Source organism: Ipomoea nil, unplaced genomic scaffold (genome assembly GCF_001879475.1).
Source record: "Ipomoea nil cultivar Tokyo-kokei standard unplaced genomic scaffold, Asagao_1.1 scaffold1509, whole genome shotgun sequence".
Classification (NCBI taxonomy): Eukaryota; Viridiplantae; Streptophyta; class Magnoliopsida; order Solanales; family Convolvulaceae; genus Ipomoea; species Ipomoea nil.
In genome coordinates, this window is record NW_017617937.1 from 918489 (window position 1) to 945113 (window position 26625).

Sequence of the window (26625 nt, forward strand, 5' to 3'; positions counted from 1 at the left end):
CATTGTGGATTTTTACTTCATTCATTCATTCATTGTGGATTTTTACTTCATTCATTCATTCATTGTGGATTTTTACTTCATTCATTCACTGTGGATATATAGTTATAAAATTGTGGATATATAGTTATGAAATTGTGGTTATATAGTTATGAATTTCTGGATATATAAAAATGCTATTGCCGGGAATCGAACCTGATTTCTTCTTTAAGTGGGACGCGCGTTTTTTTAACCAAAATGGCGCCGTTTTGCAACCGTATGCACCTTGCAAGGTGCATTCGGTTGCACAACATAATTTGCGGCAAATTATTCCGTGGACCTAAGTCTAAATGTTCACAATTTAAGATGTGTTTGGTTTGTACCTAAGAATTAGAATTGGAATGAGTATCAAATTCTTGGTAATAGTAATGAGTTTTGGTGAAAGTATGTAGCATGTTTGGTAGTAGGGTGGAATGAGAATAGTTACTAATAGTAGTGCTTGAGAAGGAAATGAAACCCTTATTTTATTTTGGTATGAGTTTTTCAATAATGTGGTATTCGAAATCCATAGTAGTGTTCTACAAATCTATCAACCAAACAATAGCAATCACTTTCATACCCATTTCTGTGAGCAAAACCCGTCAACCAAACACACCCTTACTTTTTAAAAATTTACAATTTATATACTACAAATACACAATGTTAATATATATATAATTGATTACCTTATTATTTACAAGTTCATTTCAAATACTGCAGTCACACAATATTAACATATTAGAATTTGATGACCATGTTTTGTATTCACAAATTCCCCGTGTTTTGACTTAAAAACACAATTTATATTCTAAAAGTTCACAATTCTAATACTAAAAATACATAATTTATACATCAATTATGACCATGGTACACCTTGCAAAGTGGATACTGATCCATGGTATAACAACTCATATACAGACATGGCTACTTTACACTTCCTAATACATTGTAATAATCATTATTCATGGACCATGATTCACATCCATAGATCACTAATATATTAGTTCAATTTTAAGTATATTAAAAGTTCATTTTTAATATACTGAGGATTCATTTTCAAATGAACATTCAGTATACTAAACTTGAATGTTCAGTATACTAAACTTGAATGTTCAGTATACTAAAAATGAACGTTTTCTTCGAGTATAATTTGCCTACATTGGGTTGATGAGATTACCGAGCTGTTACAGGGCTTAAGATCTGAACAGGCTCCTCGGCGTCACCAGAAGTGAAACAACTTTGGAACATTCCAAACGTAGATTGAGTGAGGAAGCTGAGGTTGAAGACGATGTCTGTCATTCTTGGTCTTTCAGACGCCTTGTCCGAAGTGCATGCTTTTGCCAAGGCGGCCAAGCTCAAAGCATCATCAATGGAGTAAAACCCTTTCATAATGCCAGGGTCCATCCACCTCCTTAGCCTCTCTCCTCTCTTCTCTTCATCCTCCAAGACCTCTCCGCCATCTTGCATGCCCTTCTTCCCTGACAGCAGCTCCAGGAGCACGACCCCGAAGGCGAAAACGTCTGATTTCACCGCTAATTCACTGGCTGCGTGCTTGGCTGTGGAGAAATTGGCAATTTTGGCTCTGAATCTTGAGTCCAGGAGGATGTTGCTGGCTCTGATGTCCCCGTGGGCGATGCTCGGTTGGGTGTGCTCGTGCAGGTATTGCAGGGCGTTGGCGACATCCAGGGCTATCTGTAATCTCTGGTTCCATGTCAGGGTTGCTGCTGCAGAGGTTGAAGATGAAGGTTTGGTGAAGAGCCATTTGTCTAGTGATCCGTTTTCAACGTATTCATAAACCAGATAGAAGTTCTTCTCCTTGTCTGATGAGACACCCATCAGCTTTACCAGGTTTGCATGGTTTACCTGTAAGAATTTTCCATATATAGTATAATATATTATGGGGGTGTTTGGTAAATAGCTGTTAGCTGATCGGATTAGTAGGTTCGACTAGTTGATAACATTAGCTGAATTTAGAAAAGTGTTTGGTAAATTAACTGTTAGCTAATAGCTGATTACATGCAAAATGACTTTCTCAAAAAACTGATCGAAAAAGCTACTTTGGGAAGCTTTTTGAATTTTAGCATTTTGGAGCAATAAGTTGTTACAAAAAACTAACTAATCAAACACTTATATTGATTTTTTAACAAGTCAAACAGCTAATAGTGGTCAAATAAGCCAAAATTGTCTGATAACTAACTATTTTACCAAACAGGGCCTCTGGTTTAACTGATTATCTGCCTCATGACACGTAAGCTTCTAAGCAAAACGGTTCTCTCACAAGTTCTGTAGACAGATACACTACACCATCTAGTATTCAGGAGAGAAGACGTAGACAAAATGACTATCACAGGGTTGGGCTCATTGTCATTTAAGTTTCATTAAAGTTTATGCTAGTTCATTTATATTTAACATTACCTTCTGCAGAATTCTCAGTTCCTCTGCAGCATCATTGGTTTTCTTGACAGCAACAGCCTGGTCCTTGATAATCGCCCGGTAGACTGATTTCCCAATCCTGAATCGCTCACTGAGATTCATCGTAGCCTCCATGATGACGTTTAGATCATACACTATTGGCTTCCCAAGATAGCCTGAAACTCCAGGAAGGAGCTTATCTTGACTAATGGCCTTGGGTTCAAAGGTCTCATCTATTATGGAGCCTTTCTTTGTCTGAATAAGATCAGAGGCTTCGGGGCAAGAAGACTGGCGCAAAAACGCTCTCTTTTTCACGTAAGCCATCATCGAGAGTGATAAAACAATGGTGAGAGAGCCTGCAAAACTCAAACCGGCAACAAGAATAATCCACTTGTGTCTGGAGCTTTTGGAAGGGGGAGGAGGCTGCAGAATCATGGGGAATTTCACTGGAATCAGCACTGGAAGACAGATGGCAGCTGTGAAATTTCGGTTATTGTTTTCTCTAACAACCTCAGTTGCAGATGCTCCAAACATATGGCTGACACTCGAGGCATCATCGAATGGCTGCCATACATAAGTAACAAGATACCTAATTCCCTTGTCTGAAACCAAGTGATCAACACACTTACAGACCAAAGGGAAGATCACTTCCAGGCCAATTGTCAAGTTGTTTATGTTCAGCATCGGGTTCAAATCCTCCACGAGATGATAGTCCGTGAGGTTCTCGAAGGCACCAGTAGAAACCGTGTACAAGTTGTCGCCTTTCTTGATCTGATAGGTGACATTCGAGAAATAGCGTGATCCATTGCAGAAACATTTGATGGGCACCAGCAAGATCTGGTCGGGGAACAAACGAGCCCCCTCTGAGGCTACCCCGCTCGCTTTCACTATACTTAACCGGCTAACTCCCATAACGTCAGATATACTTCCCAGGTCCATATAAGGCGGCCTGGCACGATACGTGACATAGGTATCACACGATGCAGGAGTGTCAGCAGAGCACGAGTAGTCGGTGTCTGGAGAAGGTGCTATTTGAGCAGTGACCTTAGAGGCTGCGAAAACGAGGAAAGCAATGTTCAGCAAGTAGACAATAGAGATAGCCATTGTTGTAAGGTGAAATGTAAAAAAATTGAGTTTTTATGCTCTAGTCTGGTAGCGTCGTGCGATGCTGCCACGTCTATTGGAGCTTTCTGCAAAAAAGGTTGACAGAAAGGTTAACAAAGAATGATTATATTAAGGCAATCCAACAGGTCTATGAAAAGGCCAAAACTTTAAAGGAATCATCTGCAGCATTGTTTGTATGGTTCCCTTTTGTTTTCTCTGTCTGGTTTGTTATTTTATGCAGATGTCACAGTCAAATATGCAACAATGCCATGTAAAATATTCCAACTTGCACAGAAAACTGAAAGGAACTGGCAAACTATCAAATTGCTTTCATATATTCTATTCCAAATCCCTTTCTCCTGATTTCTTAAAGATGCATCAGAGATTTGGCTGACAGCAGAACCCAAGCCAGGGCGGCACGCGTTTGTCCTTGTGGTGGTGGCGGTGGGTGATTAGCTGCTCCACTGCTGCAAACGGAAAATGACTTCCCCAACAAAATGGGAGTCATTTTCCGGTAAATTCCCTCTATTTTCCATTTTTTTGAATGCTACTGACTCTATTACAATGTAGTATCTGTCAATAACGTCTCCACTGAGGCTCGAACTCACAACCTCCCATATGAGAGTCCAACCCGAGTGCCATCTGAGCACAAGGTGCTTGGCACACCCCTATTTTCCATTGATTTCCATTTTCCCACCGGAAACCCGGAAAATGATTTCCAGAAATCATTTTCCGGGTTTCCAAACGCACCTAATACAAATCTGGTCTAGGTCATGCTAGTAGAGTTTGACTCTTTCTCGGGAAGGCCTAACACAGAAACATTTATCATTGAACACGCATACAAGAGCCAATCTTCCGGTTTTTGCAGTTGCATTAATAGCCCACTTACTGAGTACCCCCGAGTAGTCGGGTTAACATGAAAATTTAGATCAAATATAGGAGTTCAGAGAGTATACCATAGTATGAAGTAATCTGTCAAGTTCAACATGGAATCACTGCTTGGGCCACAGCTAATCAAAATTTTATTGGAAATAGGGGTCTAAAAACTGTATACACTAGTGTTCTCATATGAAGATATACAAAACCCAACTATAAGCAAGTTGAAAACTTGAAACCAGAAAGACTGCAAATGATTACAGTACTGCAGATATTATGCGCTTAATAGCAAGTTTATTTTTGTATTTGGATGCAATGGATGTATGAATGTAGTATAAATGCTTTAATGTATTAATGGTGGAAGAGAGGAGCCTTAGCAGGGGAAGGTTCCGGTTAACCGGATGTGCTCAAGTGTACTCCTTAGGCCATATTTCAGCACAGCCTTGTTACCTTCTCTGAACCCATCACCATAAGCCACAGAGCCATCTGTTTCTATCTGGTGCTTGAAAAATTCACCGAGTTTTTTCTCAAACTGAGACCGCTTTCCCTTCTTTGAAGATGGCGATGACGAAGATGAAGTTGAATCAGAACTACTACCAGAACCGGCTAAAATTTCAGAATCCAACCACATGTGAGCTAGGACTTGGCAGATACCTTCTTCGACTTCTGGGCTAAGATTGGGATAACCTACAAGGCACCCCAAGTGGTAACATTAGTTTAGGGTTATGGTAAACTCAACAGTCTGAGGTAGTTGGTAAGCGGGCTACTGATGTAACTGTAAGGTCAGAGGATTGACTCTTGTGTAGGGTATACCCCGAGTAAGAGTCAAACTCCAAAGGTTGGTAAGCGGACTACTGATGTAACTGTAAGGTCAGAGGATTGACTCTTGTGTAGGGTATACCCTGAGTAAGAGTCAAGGTTGGTAAGCGGACTACTGATGTAACTGTAAGGTCAAAGGATTGACTCTTGTGTAGGGTATACCCCAAGTAAGAGTCAAACTCCAAGGGCGTGACTCAGGGCGAATATGAATTAGTGGTGGGGATTCCGGGTGCTATAAGTGAAAAAAGAATAGGGTTATGATAGCGAAAGGCACCTTGAAGCCGCAACCATGCATGCATCATCTCATGTACCAGGATAGAACCAGTCAATAACCTGAACAGGCAAGTTACACTCATTTTAGTGTTAATGAACTCAAGATATCATATGAAACAACTAGAGACCCGAGAATTACCTTGGAAGACCGTATAAGATGAGAATTGCTGTCACTTCACATTGGCGAATTAGCCTATATGGCTCCGTGAACATATCTATGATTCGAAAACCTCCCATTGTTGGCCGCTTTGAAATCTGAAATTTAGCTTAAACTGATATGAACGAAATCAAATTCAACAAGGCCTGAAGCCGCTGTTAACATGTTCGAGAAGAGATGATTCATACAGTTCTAACTGTTCGTTCCTCTGACAAGCAAACTCCTCTAGTCTCGGGCATGTTATGATTTCCCTATAACAGAAACAATGCAAAAAAAGCACTCCATCAATGATAACAAGAAAGAAACTTTTCGAGTTAAGACTAAACTGAAACTCACATTCTTTTCTCCTTCCATGGCTTCATTTAGCGCTTGCCTCTCAACTAAGAGCAATGGGATTTGCTGCTTTACTTTCATGTTTAGTCCCTCGTAGAATTCTTGAATTTCAATATAAAGTGGCTGGCACTCAAAAGTATCCAATATCGCAGAATCCAGACACTCGAGACACAGCTTCCTCCCATCATCAAGCGTCATATATCTGGTGTCTACTGGCTGCAAAACCGAGGTTCACATTACGTTCTAACATCACACGACACACAATCGAATTTGTTCTTTTCACGAGGTTCAAGAACTATAAAGGTAAAAAAATGTAGACTATTCGGAGTATTTGTTTCCCTTCGGACCTCCATTCTCTCACAGCTGCAGCAGCGGGGAGTCCCATCATGCCTGTGTGATGGGCAGTACTTTTGAAGCCAGAAAGGATGTGCTCGATATTCAATGAGACCAGCCGCATTTGTAGGAATCTAGACACAGGTAGAAAATAATGAAAACGAGCAAAGTATACTCGGATAAGTAGTATGGTATATACATTGGAAGGTAGATCAGTTCAATATAATGAATATAGACTTACAAAGTTGTAGCAAACATCACATTTCGGGCGACAGTTTTTCTCGTAGCAAGATTTGTGGTATGGCCGATTCTCAGACACTGAAAACTGCAGCCAGGAATATAGAGATCAAACGACTATATATATATATCATTTTTATGAAATTTGAGATGATACTGCTCTCTGCTCACAGAGTTAATGGCCCTGTTTGGTAAATGGCTATTAGTTGATTGAGTTAGAGGGTATGACTAGTTGAAACATTAGCTGATTGTAGAAAGGTGTTTGATAGATTAGCTGTTTGGTATAATTTCTTTTCTCAAAAAGCTAATTGAAAAAGTTGCTTTGAGCAGCTTTTGGATTTTAGCATTTTGGAGCTACAAAAAGCTGATTAACCAAACACTTATATTGATTTTTTAACCAAGTCAAACAGCTAATAGTGGTCAAATAAGCCAAAATTGGCTGATAAGCTAACTATTTTACCAAACAGTGCCAATATGTTTATTCAATTCATGATATCGAACCTCGTGGTCAGAAATTGGAAGATTGCAAACATGGCATCGGAAGCATTCAGGATGCCACAAAACTCCAATGCAGGTCAAAAACCGTTCACGACCAATTTCAGCATTGCAACCAGCACAGATCCTGTACCCAGGTAGATCGAAGTATGGATATGGGGAAAACAAATTTCCATAATCATTATACTCTGGTGGAGATCCCACATTTAAACTTTCCTGAAGAGCCTTGGCGAGCTGTTCATCTTCCTCCACACTGGGATTGGTATCTACTCGGTTATCAGCAGCAGAAGAAAAAGAATTAGCAAGGATCGCCCTTCATACCCGAATGGGAAAACAGTATCCAATTATTTGTCTCAAATGAATGACTTAACAAAAAGCAAAGAACTCCGAAATATACGATAAAATTCTGCTCAAAAGTATATCAATTTCAAATGTTAGCTTACCAACTACTTTTTTCCCTTTATGATCTTCTTCTGCGATAGAAAGTGCAATGGCACGATCTATTTCTTCACTATCAAAATCCGGCTGTGTATCCTATACCCAACATTAAGATCAAGTCAAAAGAGTAGAACGAACTTATTAGAAACGAAACTGGAAAGAAATCTGGCAAGTATATTTATTAACAAAAACAGGCAATGAAACAATACTCGAAAGTTAGTACTCTTTATAGCAGATTAGTGGGCATCATTACCACTGAAGCTGTAGTCCCTTGCCAAGCATGAGTGTCATCTTCATATTTCCCATGAAATTGCCCGTCCCAGAACCCATGATTGCCCTCATAGCTTGGACCTTCGAAAATCTTGGACAGCCAATCCATACCACAAACCAAAGCACGATCGTGGGGTGGAAACTAGCCCGGCCTTCACACAAATTCCATATAGGTTAGTAGAAGAAACTGTAAGGAATTGTGGAGTAATTTATCAACAATAATCCAGTAGCCATCTATAACTGTCCTAACACATAGAAGACGATAGACGAACACAGACAATAGGCTTTCATGAAAGTGAAACGTATAACTATAGCAATGGAACAGTAACTAATCTTAGCCAAATCATTAACAATATCATAAGGCCAAAGATAAGATTCACTTGTTCAAACAAAATATGTCAGAGCTAACTGTGGAAATGGTAAAGAAGATAATCAACCAATGCAGAACAATAAGAACTATACAAACTCCCAATCATCCATGGAAATAAGAAATCGATGGCCGGGTGCAACCCAATCAAGTTGGTTAGACTGTTTACTTACTAACCAAAATGTTACAAGTTCGACTCCCAATGGCATCTGCCTATTGGCCTTCTTGGTTTGAGCTGACTAGGCTGGTTTACCTTATTGTAGTCCTTTGCCGGTAAGGGTCACAGAGTGGGGTTTACCGAGGGCACACTCTCCCTCGGGACCCAAAAGAAATCGATGGCCACTTGGAACCAAAGACAACCCCATCAAAGTGACCTAATGATCATCAATCAAACCATGGTGCATACAAAACCAGTAAGAGGAATAAAATTGCAGCCTGAGATGTTCACTTTTTTTCTAGAGCTGTATGATCAACAGAATTTCAAGGAATCTGATAAACTCATAGCAAATTCAGCCTGGAATTAGCCATACTGATGCAAAGAATAGAAAAATGGAGATGATAAGAAAGATACCCCACATCCCCACATACCATTCCAAATACAAAATTGATCGATCAGGTAATTAAATTAAGGTAATAAAAATTTGTTTGACAGAGTCAGAGGAACAGTGTACCTATGAAAAGATTGAAACTTTTTTACTCAATGAAGACCAGAAGACGATACAGTAGTCCCAATTAGTACAACAGAAATAGGGTACCTTAGCTTGCTTAAAGATGGAAGAAAAAACGATGGGCACCAAGAAGAAAACCCCAAATGGAAGTTTCTACCTGAAAACATTGTTCTTTTCTTGGGTGGGCCCTTTTCCCCATTGGCACTGCGTCACCAGCGATCAGGCGTCAGCGAAAGTGAAAGATGGTTTTCTGACTTTTCTCGGCTTACGCCTTCTCTACCTGCATTGTTTTATATATTTTAATTTGGCATTTTTCCTACTCATAAAATCTTGTTTGAATTTTCTTGAACCTCATCATTTTCCAGCTATGCCTTTTGCCAACTCGTTTTCTGTGCTCGAAACTAGGAATGGCTGCCTCATCTACAGCTTCTGACTTCACTTCTGACAGGTGTCAGGCGTATCCACTCAGGGAGACCATCCAGCATCTCCATATCTAGAAAGATTTTTAGATTCTTTCTTATATTGGAAAAAAAAAAAAAAGTTTTCCATATTGAAATTTGCTATTTTTTTTGTTTAGATGATGAGAGAAATGGTAGGGACTATATTGTATGCTAGTAAATTATATTAAACGTGCACGAGCTTAATTTAATGATTCAGTAAGTAATATTTTAAAAAAGAGAAGTAGATTATTTTACAATCATTTGTAATAGATTCAATTGATAATGGCCTACTACCAATCGTTATGCTATGCACTCGTGTCCAGCATTCATGCTGGACACGAGTAACAGTGCCGTTAGGCACTTTTCTTTTTTTTTTTTTTTTTTTTTTTTTTTTTTTTTTTTTAATTTCAGACTGCTTCGTTATAGGAGTATATGTTCATAATTTTATTACTATATGTTAATAACTGTAAATTCATAACTCTATAATTGTACGTTCATAACTCTATAACTGTACATTCATAACTCCATAACTGTACATTCATAACTCAATAACTGTACATTCATAATTTTCGAAGCTCTATGTTCATAATTTTATCACTATATGTTCATAATTGTAAGTTCATAATGTCAGAGCTCTTTGTTCATAATTCGATCAATAATTGTACATTCATAATTCCATAACTATAGATTCATAACTCCATAACTGTACATTCATAACTCCATAACTGTACATTCATAATCTTCGAAGCTCTATATTCACAATTTTAAAGTTCCATGGTCATAATTTTATCACTATATGCTCATAATTGTAAGTTCATAATGTTAGAGCTCTGTGTTCATAATTTCATAATTACATAACTGTACATTAATAATCCAAAAAAAAAAAAATAACGCCGTTAACGGCAAAACACGCGCGATTTTTTTTAAATTAAAAGACGCGTTTTTTTTTTTTTTTTGAAAAACGACGTCGTTTTGGGCCCGTGTCCACAATTCAAAATTGTGGACACGGGTCCAGGCATAATTTGCCGCCTACTACAATGTACTGTGATGGTATCCCGGCCATGTTTATATGTTCGAACTTGAGTAGTGGGGGCTTAGATTCTTTGGGCTGAAAATATTTGAAAAAGTATAGAACAGATACTACCTTGTAAAGAATGATGAGTATTTCAAAAAAAGATTCAATTGATAATGGGAGTGTTGATAAATAGTTGTTAGTTGATTGAGTTAGTGAGTTTAACTAGTTGATAACATTAGATGATTGCAGAAAAGTATTTGGTTTAGCTGATAGCTGATTACATGCAAAACAATTTTCTCAAAAAACTGCTTTGAGCTACTTTTTAAATTTTAGTATTTTGGAGCGATAAGCTGTTACAAAAAAGTTAATTAATCAAACACTCATAACCAAGTCAAACAGCTAATAATGGTTAAACAAGTCAAAATTGACTGATAGGCTAACTATTTTACCAGCCATGATATAATTATATAATTATATAATTATATAATTATAATTACAAGACTAATACTATTCATCCCTCCAAAATTTTTTCCTCCTAACATTGTATTATAGCCTTGTACATATTTTCGGATAATAATTGTGAGTTTCTTTAGTCATTGAAAAAAAATTAGTAATATAATTTCGAATATTGAAGTTGGTGGTGAAAAATGAGAATGAAAGGAACAAGACCAAAATGGTGTTAATAGCAAATTATGTTGTGGAACCGTGTCCATCTTACAATGTGAATACAGTTCTAAAACTGTTATAATTATGAATATAGAGTTAAAAAATTATGAATATAGAATTTTATAATTATGAACATAGAGTTCTGTAATTGTGAATATATAGTTTAATAATTGTGAATATAAAAAGTTCAAAAATTATGAACATAGAATTTTGTAATTGTGAATATAGAGTTCAATAATTATGAATATGAAATTCAAAAATTATGAACATAAAATTTTATAATTATGAACATAGAATTCAGTAATTATAACATGCGGTTTCAAGGCATAACAATTGGGTTTTAATTAAGTACACACACAATATAAAAATGGGCTTACATTGGGCTTACATTTTTAAGCTAACAGGCTTGCCCTAGATATTTGGGCTTTACGCCAATAGGCGTTTTTATATGATTCATTTTCTTTTATTATCAAGGTCAAGTGTTCTCAACTCTCCAGCAATAATTAGGAAAATTCTGTTCACTCGTTTAAAAGTTTTCCTTCTTAAACTTGTAATAAGAAGCTGAAGTATCCAATCAAATAATGTAATGTTAGGAGAGAAATTTTTTGGAGGGGTGAGTATTATTAGCCTTGTCATTAAGATTATATAATTATATTATGGCCCTGTTTGGTAAAATAGTTAGCCTATCAGTCAATTTTAGCTTATTTAATCACTATTAGGTGTTTGACTTGGTTAAACAATCAATATGAATATTTGATTAATTAGCTTTTTCTAACAGTTTATCGCTCCAAAATGCTAAAATCAAAAATTCGATCAGCTTTTTGAAAAAGTTATTTTATATGTAATAAGCTAACAACTAATTTACCAAACATCTTTCTACAATTAGCTAATGCTATCAACTAGTCAAATCCACTAATACAGTCAGCTAACAGTTATTTACCAAACACCCCTATATGTTTATGACTATTTCATAATTAAATCCAAGTTAGTGAAGCTAGGAAGGAGTACTCTCTCGCATCTCCTAACGTATTTGTTGGGAGTTTACGAATCATAATTGAGTCCGACGATCTTATTCGTTACTCTTAAAGAATGAAATAAATGTGCGAATTAGTTGACAAATCTGAATCAGAAGGAAAGATGCTAACTTTAAAAGCATTAACTCAAGTTGAATGTCCTAACTCCTAAGATTGTGTCCATCTACATGATGGTCTTATTTTATCCATTTCATTCATGTCGCCTTTGGACCAATCTACTTAATTACCAAGATTTTAAGCTTATAAGAGTTACTCCTTTTAAGACGCTATTTGAATTATATGTATTTATAGTTATTAGTGGAAAAATGAAAATTTGAAAACAAATTAAAATGAAAGAAAAAAAAAAGAAGGAAAAATTGCATGGAACCACCATTAAGCTAGGTAGTTGTGATTTGGACCTACAAGCAACTCATTATAAAAAAAGAGAGAAAAAAAAAATACTTTATAGGTTTTTGAGTCAAATAAAATGAATGCTTTTCCTCCATAGTCACCTTCTCGATCTGTCAAAACTCAACACCCATGGAATAGGATGACTTACCATTTTTTTACTCATTATATATCGTTCCTACCACCTTTCTCTATTCATTCATTTGTACATATTGATGAAACGGAGAAATTAACATTTTGGTTCCTTAATTGCTTTTTAATTGTCCATATATTTCATAGTTTAATTTCAACCAATTTGGTCATCAGATTGTTTAAAATTACGTCAATTAAATCATTTCAGGGAGCCAAACGCCTTGTGTTCAGATGGCATCCGGGTTGGACTCCTATATAGGAGGTTGTGTGTTTAAGTCTCAGTGGAGGCGTTATTGACTCTTTGTGCTTCAGTAAGTTGAGAAAGTAGCTATGAACATATACTACATTGTAATAGAGTCAGTAGCATTAAAAAAAAAAAAGAAAACATTTCAGGGATCAAAATGGTGATTTTCACATTTTTAAAATGTCATCAATTTAGTCCCTGGAAGAGATTGACAAAATTTTAAACAATCCGAGGATTAAATTATTGATTGAAATTGAAAATTAGGGACTACATTGATGACACTTGAAAAACAATTGAGGGACCAAAATGTTGATTCATGAAAATATAATTCATTTGTACAATTAGTCGGATTTGTTTTAAAACATTGAAATGCATGCTATATTTTACAAAACTTTAATTTGCTTACATAATTCTTTATTTGAGTATGTCAAGATCAAACACTTATCACTATGCCAAAAGCTGTAGCTAAATTTTATTTTCTTTATATTTCTGCACCACATGCCAAGCTCAACTGCACGCTTTGATACCAATTGTGAGGACAAGTACTCGCTTATCACTACTTACAAAGTTATAATTAGTAGTGAATACAAATCTTTATTTTCTTATACTTACTTAATAGTCAGCGTCATGTTTCGATAACAAGATAATAGGCTCGACTCTTCAAGACGATTCCCAACAAAATAATAAGTAACAACAAGATGTTCAAACAATAATGCCTATGTAGTTCAACTGAGTTATCATGATTTACATCATCTAGATACTCTATTGGATCAGGGTATGAGAGATCTTTGGAGTTGGAGATTCAACATTTTGAGAAGAATAATTATCGCATGCAACATACTTTCAAGAGGGTTGTCCTCTTAAACATGCATTTAATCCATCTTGAAGCACCCCGAGGCAGGATGCCTCCCTATGAATATGTTAAATAATAGAACTTGCAAGAAATTCCAAATCGCATTTGGGAATATCAATTATTGATGTTTCTATATCATGCACCTTCTAATTTGAATTAATTTGTGTTCGGCGTCCGTTGATTGGCTGAGTTCAGCCCCTAGGTTCCCTTACTTGATTCGAGACATGGCACAATGATTTACTTTGGAGGGATGTTGTTAAATAGTTAATATCTACCTACTTATCGTTTTAAATAAGATATGATAATTACACAGTCAAAAAATTTTATAATTAAGCGCGTTTAACTTATAACATGGAAGCTGAGAAGTAAGCATAGTGCAGCGCTTCAGATCCAACAATTTAAGTTATGACAAGTACAATTTATAATAATTTATATTCATTCTACACAGACACATACATGTGTATGTATATATGCATGTATGTAAAATGCTGAATCACATTAAGAAGATAAAAACGTCATGTCATTTCTTTTGCAACATGTCGTTTAATTTGCATTGTTAAATTAAAAAAAAAAATACTTTGTGAACTGTACTTTTGAAGTCATTTTGAATACTTAGAGCATCTCCAACCCACTCTACTTCAAAACATCAAATTTTTTCACCAACTGTCACATGAAGGAATATTCTCACACCAAATTTTATTCATCTCCAACCCATTTTCACCAAAACACCAAACTTTTACACTAAAATAATTTTATTTTCAATTATTATTTCGAATTTAATTAGTTTAATATAATTTAGTTCGAACTTATTTAGTTTAATATAAAATATAACTTGTGATGTAAATAATAATTTTTATTAACATTAATTTTTTTTATAAAATTAATTATTTTAAAATATCGAATTTAACTATATTTTAAAATTTAATTTATTCCACAATAATAATATAGCATACAACATCTAGTACATTTAATTATGTTCTAGTTATGTTTGATGTATTTGAAATTTTAATTAATATATATTCAATATTAGTCTTGTTTCGATCGTCTCAATGAGATCTTTAAAATGGTATAATTTTTATTTAATTATACAAACTTTAAATATAAGTATTTAATAAAATAAAACATTACATATAAAACAAATAAATGATACATTTGGAATTATAAAAAGAAGTAAGGACAAAAGAATCATTTTTCCCTCCATTTTAGATTTGCTGCGGATGAACAGTGCAGCGCCAAATATGGCGCTGCACTGTTCATTAACGCCAAACATTTTGGCGTTATGGCACAATGAATTCTCCCCTTGGAGCACCCCAATTTGCATATTTGGTGTTTTACAGTCAAATTTTACAGTTTTGCCGTCCACATTGGAGATGCTCTTAGTATTGCTATTGCTATTCTTATTGCATATAGTTTTTAGACACTTTTTTATCTCACTATTATTATGACATTTTAATCATATAACTATTTATTCATGATATATTAATATATTTCTTAAACCAATTAAATTATATAAAATAATATTCTTTACAATATAAAATACTCTTTTTTTCCTTTTCAATTTGTTTACCCCTTGTATGTAAAAGTTTATTCATATATGTTATTTCTATATTTTGATTTTGCGAATAAAAAGGTTGGATAATTTATTATTATTATTTTTTTTGTGACACGAACTTTGCTCATATGTAAAGACCTTAGAGCATCTCTAATAGTGTATTTTGCCAAATTTTTGAAACAATAAGAACTGATGTTGAGGTTTTTGGACAAATGGGAAGCTAAACTTGTATTTTCATTAGATTTTTCTCCTGCAAAGCTTTTGGTTTTTGTAGGAGGAAAAAAATGCAGAAGGCACAATTGGAGCGCACTGCACGCCCGCTGGGGCGCTTCAGAGTGGCCACCAGTGAAGAAATGACTGTTGCTTTGTCCTTTATTTTATTCTATTTTGTTAGATTTTTTTTTTCCTTTTGATTTTTCTCCCTTATTTTTTTCTCCATCTTTTTTCTCCTAAGTGGCACATCAAAAACCACGAAAAACTAAGATTATTGGAGATGCTCTTATGCGACCCGACTCAATTAAGAGGACACTAATAATGATTAAACTTATGATCTTCTAGTTCAAGAGTCATGCTCCACTCACTACTTAGTCTCTCTTTTCAAAGCACGGACTAACTATTTTAGGAACAATGATGAGGGGAAATAATTTTTTTTTTTTTTTTGTATATAAAATTATCATTAGGAACCAAAAAAAAAAAAAAAAAAGAAGAGAATAAAAGGATGATTGAACAGAACGTGTCACCCTTCTTTTTAGGTGAATACGTTTAGCATAGAATGCCAAGATGGACCACAAGTCGATCCCATGTGGCTGGGTCATCCTATGCCGGCTCTCACCACACTTAATCCATATGTTTCAGAACAACAGCGTTGTTTTTTTTTTTTGTTTTTTGTTTTTTTTTTTGTTTTTTTTTTGTTTTTTTTTTGTTTTCCTTACTTTTATAAAAAAAAAAAGGATTTTATTATTAAATTAATATATTTATATTTTTTTACATTTCTATAATTTTAACTCACTTTTAAAATATATTTTAATAATAATAATAATAATAATAATAATAATAATAATAATAATAATAATAATAATAATAATAATAATAGTGATGATGATTAATTATTTCATTATTAAAATAAAAAAATGTACAAACCGTTTAAAATTGTTAATAAAAACTTTACATAAATAGTACATACTACGCTATTTGAGAATTATTTTTAAAAAATAAATGGCATGGATTACCATGCCAAATTGAAATAGGTAAAATTGTAGGGATGCTCCAAATTAACTGAAGTCTTAGGCTCTCTTTATGAGATCAGAGTGATGAGAAATGTACCATAAATTAACAAAGGAACTAAGGAAGTAGGAAATTTTATAATACTATATGAATATGTCGCGATTTTAGAGGATTATGAATGGAACTCCACTTTAGATATTTTTTTGAAAGCAAAAAATAGATAATAGATTAATAGATAAGATGAGTAAAACTACACACTTCGGAGGGGCTAACTCCCAGATGCAGTGACCCGCTTACGGGTTAACTGCTTTAGGTAATAAAGAGTGAGCCAACTAATTTGTTGTTCTATGAACGACTAGTCCAAAGGAGTAGGAATTAATCAAAGTAGAGAGCTGAAGACAATATTGAAAGATAAAACCTACAAGTCCTTATTAGGTCTTTTAGTGATGCTGTGGAAGAGATTTGACAATCCTTTACACTTATACTTATTCTGCCTAAGAGATTGTTTAGACTGCTTGCTCCTTAAACTTTGGCTTGGCAATATGCATGGCATGTTTCCAGAGATTCTAGCTTGAACAACGTTTATATGGCCCTTGTTTATCATTGTTTGACAATTGACAGTTAAAAATTGATTATATTATAGAAATAATGTGTTTATATGTAACGTACTCAACCGTAAATAGATAGTAGCAATTACATATTTGTAAATAAAATATTAGTTTTACTTTCAATATTTGTAAATTAAATATGCTATTGTCACTCTTTATTTATAGTAGTTGTTATTCTTACTATATATTTAACATTGTATTATTTTGACATTTAGTTTGATATGTGCGTATTATGATTAGTTGATTGTCTAATTAAAGACTCTTAAATCACAATATATCACGTTGAGTAAACTTTTATTTATATCAGAAAATATATTATATCATTTTATAATAAAAATATTTTGTGTACTAATTTAAATTTAAAAATGAATACGTTTTTTTTTTTTTTTGAAATCTTAATATATTTTAGTTCTATTTTTTTATGTGGCCACAATATTATAAAATTTCTCATAATAAGATAACTATCTATTGCAAAAAATTGCCCATAATTTCTTATACCAAATGGTACAATTGTAATTATTATATATCATTATACAATTGTAAAGACCAAGATGCTTACTACATATAAAAGATAAAAATGGTATATATGTACAAAGTCATGTTTGTCCCCTCCACTAGCGTAGTACCGGACGAGTAGATGACTCCATAATTTCCTGCGAAGTTGATATTAAATCATATGAGATTTGATTATAATTAATGCATATATTAAGATCAGATAATGGTCTTGAAGCTTTTAATTAATATTTTTGCTTTATGCATTCATTATAAGTTAATATTTGTAATTATTTGTCAAAGGCCTTGTGGTTGAGTGGTGTAGTTGTAGCCCCTCAAATAAGAGGTTTTAAGTTCAAACTCTAGTGTGGGGCATTGATTCTTTGTGTTTTAATACTTTTGATAAAGTCAATAGCATTCAAAAATATTTTTAATTTTTTTTTTAGTACTACAATCTAACTTATACATAGTACGTATTTGTTCAAGATGATAATGCCAATATCCTTGATATCAGTTACACACCTAAAAACGTGTCCAAAATATCTAAAAACATAATAAGCCTCAATTAAGGTTATATTCTTGATTTATGTCCATCTTTTTGTATGCAAATAAATGTGTATATTTTACTTTAAATGTTGTACATTTCAATGTTATTAGACAAAACTACCCTTACACCGTTATAACACTGTTAGTTTTTAATTCTAACATTGATAACACATCATTATTACCATACACCTATATCTATCATATCTTTTTCCTATTTTTTTTAATTATCATTTTATTAAAAACATTATATATTTATTTAATGCTTAATTATATTTTAATTAAATTTCTACGAATGATAAATATATATGTGTGTGTGTACAAAATACATATAGTATTTGTGTATATATAATTCAAATTATAATTTTTAATTATTTGTATTTATCAATATTTTAATATTGGCCATGAATTTCCGTGCATCGCGCGTAGAAAATGCTAGTAATATAATAAAAGTTAGCCTAGCGATCGTCTGGGTAACTATAAGGTTCCAAATTCAATTCCTTATGGTATATGCCTATTAGCATTCTCGGTTTGAGCTGATAAGCTATGGACAACTTAGGCTAATCACGAGACACTCTTCATCCGCCTTCTCGATTTGAGCTAGTTGGCCATGGATAATATAGACGGGTTTGGTCACAAGGAACTCTTCACCGGCGCGCCTACATAGGCGGGATGTTAGTTAGGATCACAAAACGCTTTTCACCCATAACACATTTTCAAATAGGAAGTGAAAATTTTCTCATAAAACGAAAAGATAGTCCAACATTTAACGTTACATTAAAAAAATGTTGGGATCAACTTGTTAATAAAATATCATTGGCATGTAGACTAGCTTTGTCAAATGAATGGTTGAAACTCTTAACCTTGTAGTTAATAATCTTATAAAACTAAGTAATAATATAATGTATGATTAATATGTAGACTTTTTTTTTTTTTTTTTTGAGAAATAATATGTAGACTTTTTTTTTTTTTTTTTTTTTTTTGAATGCAATATGTAGACTTTAATCCCAAGTAAATTATTAAGTTTTTGTTTATTGAGATTGCTTAAAATAATTATCATGCATAAACTGCGTAGATAGGGACCCCACATGATTACCTCAACTAATTGTTGTAAAATTGGTTGGTCAAGGCTTTACATCAATATTAGGTGAAGGGTTCATTCTTAGTGAATTGTATATAATTTATACTCCATAATATATTCTTTGTTATTATTTCATGGCAAAATTTGTACCTTATCTTTTACTCCATCTTAAGAATATTCCATCGACAATGCAAATTATATTACTATCAGCGTTATAAGAATTTCGTCATTTACCGATATAATTAGAAACTCGTAAAATGAAATGTTACATCTATTGCTTATACTTCAAAGTGTTTACATTATGTGTGCTTGTCAATTTTACCCTCAAATATATTCTATTATTTTGATATATGCCTTTTTGGAATATTTTTAAATATTGGACATTGAATTCACGCCAAGATTAAAATTTTTGACAAATAATTCTCACCTTAAAATTCTTGCCAACGATTTTGATGTTATAACTATATCAGTTAATAAATTTTGTGTATGAAATAAAAATTTTTGACAAAATAACTCTCCAAACATTATCAGTTAAGTGTCCATTGTTAAAATGAAGTAGTCGTGGACAAGTTTAGATACATACATAATATTATAAACAATGACCATATATATATATATATATATATATATATATATATATATATATATATATTAATTTCATGTCAAGATCGAATGTCCCTTTCTCTCATTTTCTGAAAAAAAAAAAAAATCAATTAAATATGGTTAATTATGTCCCCTTCTTTCTTTTGCTGACGAGTGAACCAACCATGTAAAACTATTATCTAAGGTTATGTATTGGGTAGATCATACACTTATGTAATAACTTAAAAGTTATATTATTATGGTAAATCGCATTAGACAAATCATGTACAATATAATGGATTTGATAGAGAAAGTATTGACAAGAATAAAACTCGTGACTTACAAGTATAAAAATAATGTTCTATTTACTCAACTACCCCTTTTGGGCATGTCCCACGCTTTTTATTCATCTTATTGTTGTTTTAAATAGTAAATTAAACTGTCAAACACCTTGTGCACAGATGACACTCGGGTTGGACTTCTATATGAGAGGTTGTAAGTTCAAGCATACTACATTGCAATAGAATCGGTAGTATTCAAAAAAAAAAAAAAAGAGTAAATTAAACTCTATCTTCACCATGGATAAATAATGGTGAAAATTTTGCAGTACTTTCTAATTCTTTTGGGTGACATGTCTTCTTAACGTTATGTAAAAGCCGAATGCATGCATATAAGATAATAATTTTTTCAAAGAATGCGGTGACATTATAATAATTATTATCAATTTTACGGTGCAACTTTTAACATTACACAATACACTTTTTAACAATATAATATAGTGACCAGGACTATGTGGTCTAATGGTATCCGAGTTGGACTTTCATTTGGAAGGTTGTAAGTTCGAACCTCAGTGGAGGCGTTATTGGCTCTTTGTGTTTCAGTAGGTTGAGAAAATATATGAACAGATACTACATTGAAATAGAGTTAGTAGAGCATTCAAAAAAAAAAAAAAACAATATAATATAGTGAAAAAAAAACAATATAATATAGTGCGTTTATAGATAACTTTTAAAAATATCAACAAAAAAAATTAAATTTTAAACTTAAATTGTAATACTAAACCCCAAGCAAGTACCAAAAGTATGTGGTTTGATGGTATCTGGGTTGGACTTCCATTTTGGAAGGTTGTGAGTTCGAGCTTTTATGGAGGTGTTATTGATTCTTTGTGTTTCATAGCTTGAGAAAGCATTCAAAAAAAAAAAAAAAAAAAAAAAAAAAAAAAACCCTAAGCAAGTAAAAAGTGAACCCCTGAACTAAAATATCAAATAAAACCAAAAAGTTAATTAATCCTAAATGCATGTATTGTGAAAAATGCAATTTTTAATACCAATACAATCATACAATTTCTTTTTCAGATATAAGACTATATTTATTCTTATTTTTCTTTTTGGGGCTTGTTATCATATGATATCTTTCATATATATATATATATATATATATATATATATATATATATATATACTATACTAATAAGAGCCCAAGAGAGTTAGGCCTATAATGGGTAGAAAAAATGGCGGTCACAGATTTTAATCAAATGAATGGCTCAGATTGATTAAAAGATTGATAAGATTTAAATTTTACACTAAAATTTCTTAAAATACCCACACACCGTTACTAATTCCGTTAAAATTTTAAGAATTGTCGTTAGTTCATCGTTAACTTATTGATTTCAATAAATAAAAAAAAAAAAAAAAAGGTCTTAGGTTCGAACCTCATCCCAATCAAATTAAAGTTGGCATAATTAGTAATCTATTTTACTCTTATTAAATTATATAAATAATAATCTACAATTCTAATAAGAGCCATTAATGTTAGGCTCTTAAAATAAATGGTTCATATTAATTTGATTTTAGTATTTTTTTAATGATTTTCCTTATTTACCCTCTATTATATTATTTTCTTTCCTTAAATAACCCAAATTCCGTTAGTATAAACTTTAGTAACGGAATATTCCGTTAACTATTTATTATTTTTAACTTATTAATTTATATAAGAAAGGTCTTAGGTTCGAACCTCATCCCAATTAGAGTTGGCATAATTGTTAAACACATACTACGAAGATTTTAAAATGTATTAAATTATTTTTAAATAAGTATTTCAAAGTATATCAACGCAATATTATATCGGAGATGTTCATGCATATGTAAATAAATATTGAATTTGTTTATTTAAATCGGTAATTCAAAATATATAAATGCAAGATAATATTTATTGAATTTTCTAATCGATATTTGGTAGTGGTAGTTTTCCCCTACATGTTTCATGCATTGTAAGATGTGCGTTGGGGGTTATCATGTGAAAGTATTGAACAAAATATTAATATTTATTATATTTGTATAAAATACTTGGTAAAAAAATATATATAATGTAATTTGTATTATAACTTTGATATTTAATTACAAGACAATGTAAAAAGAAGACAATGGACAATGCAGTGAATATAATAAATTGATAAATTTGAAGGTAATGAATCTTTGAATTGTAGAAAATAAAGATAATATAACTAATGAAATTATATCTATTTTTAAATTTTTTATAACAAATATTTTTTTTTTTTTTAAATAAAGGCATTATAGACATCTAATTCTAAATTAATTAAATGCGTATGTATTATTTTTTGTTGTAGCTACTACTTTATTTAGTTTAAGAGCAATAAAGTGGGCAAATTATGCTATGGAACCGTGTCCACCTTGCAAGGTGGACATGCATACCGATGTTCATGCATATGTAAATAAATATTGAATTTGTTTATTTAAATCGGTAATTCAAAATATATAAATGCAAGATAATATTTATTGAATTTTCTAATTTATATTTGGTAGTGATAGTTTTTCCCTACATGTTTTATGCATTGTGAGATGTGTGTCGTAGGTTATCATGTGAAAGTATTGAACAAAATATTAATATTTATTATATTTGTATAAAATACTTGGTAAATAAATAAATAAATATATATATATATATATATATATATATATATATATATATATATATATAATGTATTTTGTATTATAACTTTGATATTTAATTACGAGATAATGTAAAAAGAAGACAATGGACAATGCAGTGAATAGAATAAATTGATAAATTTGAAGGTAATGAATCTTTGAATTGTAGAAAATAAAGATAATATAACTAATGAAATTATATCTATTTTACAAATTTTTTATAATGAATAATTTTTTTTTTTGAATAAAGGCATTATAGACATCTAATTCTAAATTAATTAAATGCATATGTATTATTTTTTTGTTGTAGCTACTACTTTATTTAGTTTAATAAGAGTAATAAAGTGGCGTATATACTTTTCATCAACAATAATGCAATCATTGATTTTTAAAAAAAAATAAATACATACAAAAAATATTAATGCAAAAGTATAATTGAAATATTAAGTTTTTTTCTGATCTAAATAATCAAAAGAATATTATGTTTTTTTCTAATCAAATGATTTTTAAAGTTCTTAATTTATAAGCTTTGATGCTTAACTTTGAATGTTATGTATTTAGTCAGACTAATTATTTGAACAAAGTTTATGTTAAATTTTATATTATATATATTTTAAATATATTTTAACATATTCGTAGTATATGTTTAACAATTATGCCAACTCTAATTGGGACGTGGTTCGAAACTAAGACTTTTCTTATAGAAATTAATGTGTAAGTTAAAATAATAAATACTTAACGAAATATTCCGTTACTAAAGTTTATGCTAACAGAATTTAGGTTATTTAAGGGAAGAAAATAATATAATAGAGGGTAAATAAAGAAAATCAATAAAAAATACTAAAATAAAAATAATATGAACCATTCATTTTAAGAAACAATAGTATAATATGAACCATTCATTTTAAGAAATAATAGGACCGACATTTTTTTTGTTCCAGTTAAGGGCCTAACATTATTGACTCTTATTAGAATTGTAGATGTAGATGTAGATATTTAAGGGAAGAAAATAATATAATAGAGGGTAAATAAGGAAAATCAATAAAAAATACTAAAATAAAAATAATATGAACCATTCATTTTAAGAAACAATAGTATAATATGAACCATTCATTTTAAGAAATAATAGGACCGACATTTTTTTTTGTTCCAGTTAAGGGCCTAACATTATTGACTCTTATTAGAATTGTAGATGTAGATGTAGATTGTAGATGTAGATGTAGATGTAGAGATGTAGATGTAGATTGTAGATGTAGAAATAAATAATAATTTAGTAGCTACAACAAAAAATTATAGATATGCATTTCTTTAATTTAGAATTATGTGTCCACAATGCCTTTATTCAAAAAAAAATTATTCATTATCAATAAATTAAATAAGAGAAATAATTGTATTAGTTATATTGTCTTTATTTTTCTACAATATAAAAAAATTCTTTATATTCAAATTTATTAATTGATTATATTCGCTACATTGTCCTTACAATGTCTTAATTCAGTGAAAAAAATTTATTCATTATCAATAAATTAATTAAGAGAAATATTTTCATTAGTTATATTGTCTTTATTTTTCTCAAATGTAAAAATTTTTACATTCAAATTCATCAATTGATTATATTCACTACATTGTCTATTATCTTTTTTTTGCACTATTTTTCTAATTAAATATCAAAGTTATAATACAAAATAATGCTATATATTTATTTACCAAGTATTTTATTAATACCATGAAAAAATTAAAAAAATATATATAATTAATAAAGCCAACCATATTAACTACTTGAGAGATTTTGTGACAAAAAGAGTATTCAAATCACACAACAAATTGAAGTGAGAACTACCTTGCAATGTCCTTGTTTGACAATCAGCAGTTAGCGCGCGGATTATATTAGCGGATTTGACCAACGAATTTATTTAATTATTAACATTGGGTAGAAAAAATGACCGCCAAATTATTAAATCAAATGAATGGTTCAAATTGTTCAGGTTTTAATTTTTTTAAAAAATTTTTCTAATTTATCCTTAATTATATGATTATCCATTTAACTTTTTCGTTAAATACCGTTAATTCACCGTTAGTCTAATTATAATATTAACGTCTAATATAGAATTATAATTACACCATTAATCTAATTCTAATATTAAAGTCTTAATAGAACTTAACCACAAATCCTAATGTCGAAATCTCCTCAAACAATATTAGTATATATTTAATATTTTATGCCCTAATTTTTATTTGTTCTCCCTTATGTCCCGTATTTGGTTTCAACCATACCTATACAATTATTTTATTGACAATTATAATCAATCTTGACTATATTATCTTGCATTTGTAAACTTAGAATTACCTATTTAACCCGCACGGGCTTAGCTCAATGGTTTAGTGGGCAGTATTTGGGAGAAGAGACCAATGTTTGAACCTCGGCGGCGGCAGTGCGGGAATTATGTCCAAAGTGGGCAGATTCCTTGTTCGCACCGACATTTGGTCCTGTTTGCTGAACCATTGAGTCACCGTGAATCCGTGATTTACAACTTCCTACAATGCTCTGTCGGGTCAGAGTGTGGGGGGCCCTTGGGGTAGGGGATCAACCTTTGGGAGAAGAATTACCTATTTAAATACGCAAATTCAACCTTCAATTATCTATGCATGAACAATTTCAATATAATCTTGCCTTAATATACTTTAAAGTACTTATTTAAAAAAAAAAAACATTGGGCATTATCCCAATCGCGCAATGCGCCTAAAAAACTAATATATATATATATATATATATATATATATATATATATATATATATATATGATATTGGCGTGGCCGGATATGTATATCACATTCAATTAATCGTCGTATTCGTCAGTGTTTTATATGTGCCCATCTCTTAAGAGTTAGGTCACGTAGTCTACAAAATCCCATGTCTGATCAGACATGAAATTTACAATTCAGTCTTCCTGATACATACATACATATATATATATATATATATATATATATATATATATATATATATATATATATATATATATATATATATATATATTTATTTATTTGTATATGTTAAACCAGACCATAAAGTTTATTTAAAATTCTTTACATATACGATGATTCGTACGTGAATGCCCACACTAGCTACAAGCTAAGATTATATTCCGAGTTTTCAACATATGCTACTATGCATGCATGAAACATGTAGCTGGAGGGCAGTTATTTTTGCCATTCACAACATGGTCATTAGTTGGTTTTGGCTTAAGATAGATTAAAGGTAATTACCCAACAAAAACAAGCAAATTCTAGTTGGGTAACTTAATTAAGATGATGATACAAACAAGAACATATATATATATATATATATATATATATATATATATATATATATATATATATATATATATATATATATATATATATATATATATATATATATATATATATATATATATATTGAATGTATTACAAGGTAGTAGTATACCCCACCTGAGTTCGATCCAGTGACCTTTCTTCAAGGGGAACCACCGAGGTGTCATTTGAGCACAACTGAACCACGCTACTCTAATTATATGCATGAGATTCTTTATCAGAGATTTTAAGATTGATTTTCTTTGTATCTAAGTAGCGCACTACTGGAAATTATGGAATTTTCGACCATCTGATCTTAAATCAAGTTGAAAGTAAAAAGTGGTCGGAAATAGCAACAAAAGTTTTTCGGAATACTAAAAGTGGTCGGAACAAAGCTTTCGACTTAATTTAAGAGTACTTTTAGGTAGTCGGAAATTCCATAATTTCCCGTAGTGACGGGGCAAAAAGGGAATAGAAGAAAAATACAAGGAGTAGCGATGGAGAGCCGACAGAGGCACGTGAGGTGCAGGTCGACATAAGAAATAAGGAGAGATAGATTGATGAATTGAAGTGGTCCTGTGATGAAGCTAAGCGTGTTAGAGGGTGAGAGTGAGAATCACGTGACATCACCCTCAAGGCCTCAATACACTTTGACAGATAATATTAGAAAGGTTGGGTTGTCAACCATCATTCT

General features: G+C 31.7%; 2 protein-coding genes across 5 annotated transcripts; both read right to left on the reverse strand.

Moving 5' to 3' along the window:
- Window positions 1–811: 811 nt before the first annotated feature.
- Window positions 812–3860, reverse strand: LOC109188896 (serine/threonine receptor-like kinase NFP). 2 transcript variants are annotated; one of them, XM_019339545.1, is made up of 3 exons: window positions 3698–3860; window positions 2431–3617; window positions 812–1878 (listed from the first exon to the last, which is right to left on the reverse strand). In XM_019339545.1, the coding sequence occupies exons 2-3, from the start codon at window positions 3529–3531 to the stop codon at window positions 1189–1191; spliced, it is 1791 nt and encodes a 596-aa protein (XP_019195090.1). In that variant the 5' UTR covers window positions 3532–3617; window positions 3698–3860; the 3' UTR covers window positions 812–1188. The 2 variants fall into 2 exon arrangements, with proteins under 2 accessions (XP_019195090.1, XP_019195089.1); XM_019339544.1 differs by having other exon boundaries at window positions 2431–3860.
- A 651-nt stretch (window positions 3861–4511) lies between these two features.
- Window positions 4512–9068, reverse strand: LOC109188897 (protein DA1-related 1-like). Of its 3 annotated transcripts, none has more exons than XM_019339547.1 (11): window positions 8955–9068; window positions 7746–7914; window positions 7498–7588; window positions 7061–7320; window positions 6564–6647; window positions 6337–6456; window positions 5993–6205; window positions 5845–5907; window positions 5639–5754; window positions 5501–5559; window positions 4512–5094 (listed from the first exon to the last, which is right to left on the reverse strand). In XM_019339547.1, the coding sequence occupies exons 2-11, from the start codon at window positions 7869–7871 to the stop codon at window positions 4781–4783; spliced, it is 1446 nt and encodes a 481-aa protein (XP_019195092.1). In that variant the 5' UTR covers window positions 7872–7914; window positions 8955–9068; the 3' UTR covers window positions 4512–4780. The 3 variants fall into 3 exon arrangements, with proteins under 3 accessions (XP_019195092.1, XP_019195091.1, XP_019195093.1); XM_019339546.1 differs by lacking the exon at window positions 8955–9068 and adding an exon at window positions 8801–8930; XM_019339548.1 differs by lacking the exon at window positions 8955–9068 and adding an exon at window positions 8229–8334.
- Window positions 9069–26625: the final 17557 nt, after the last annotated feature.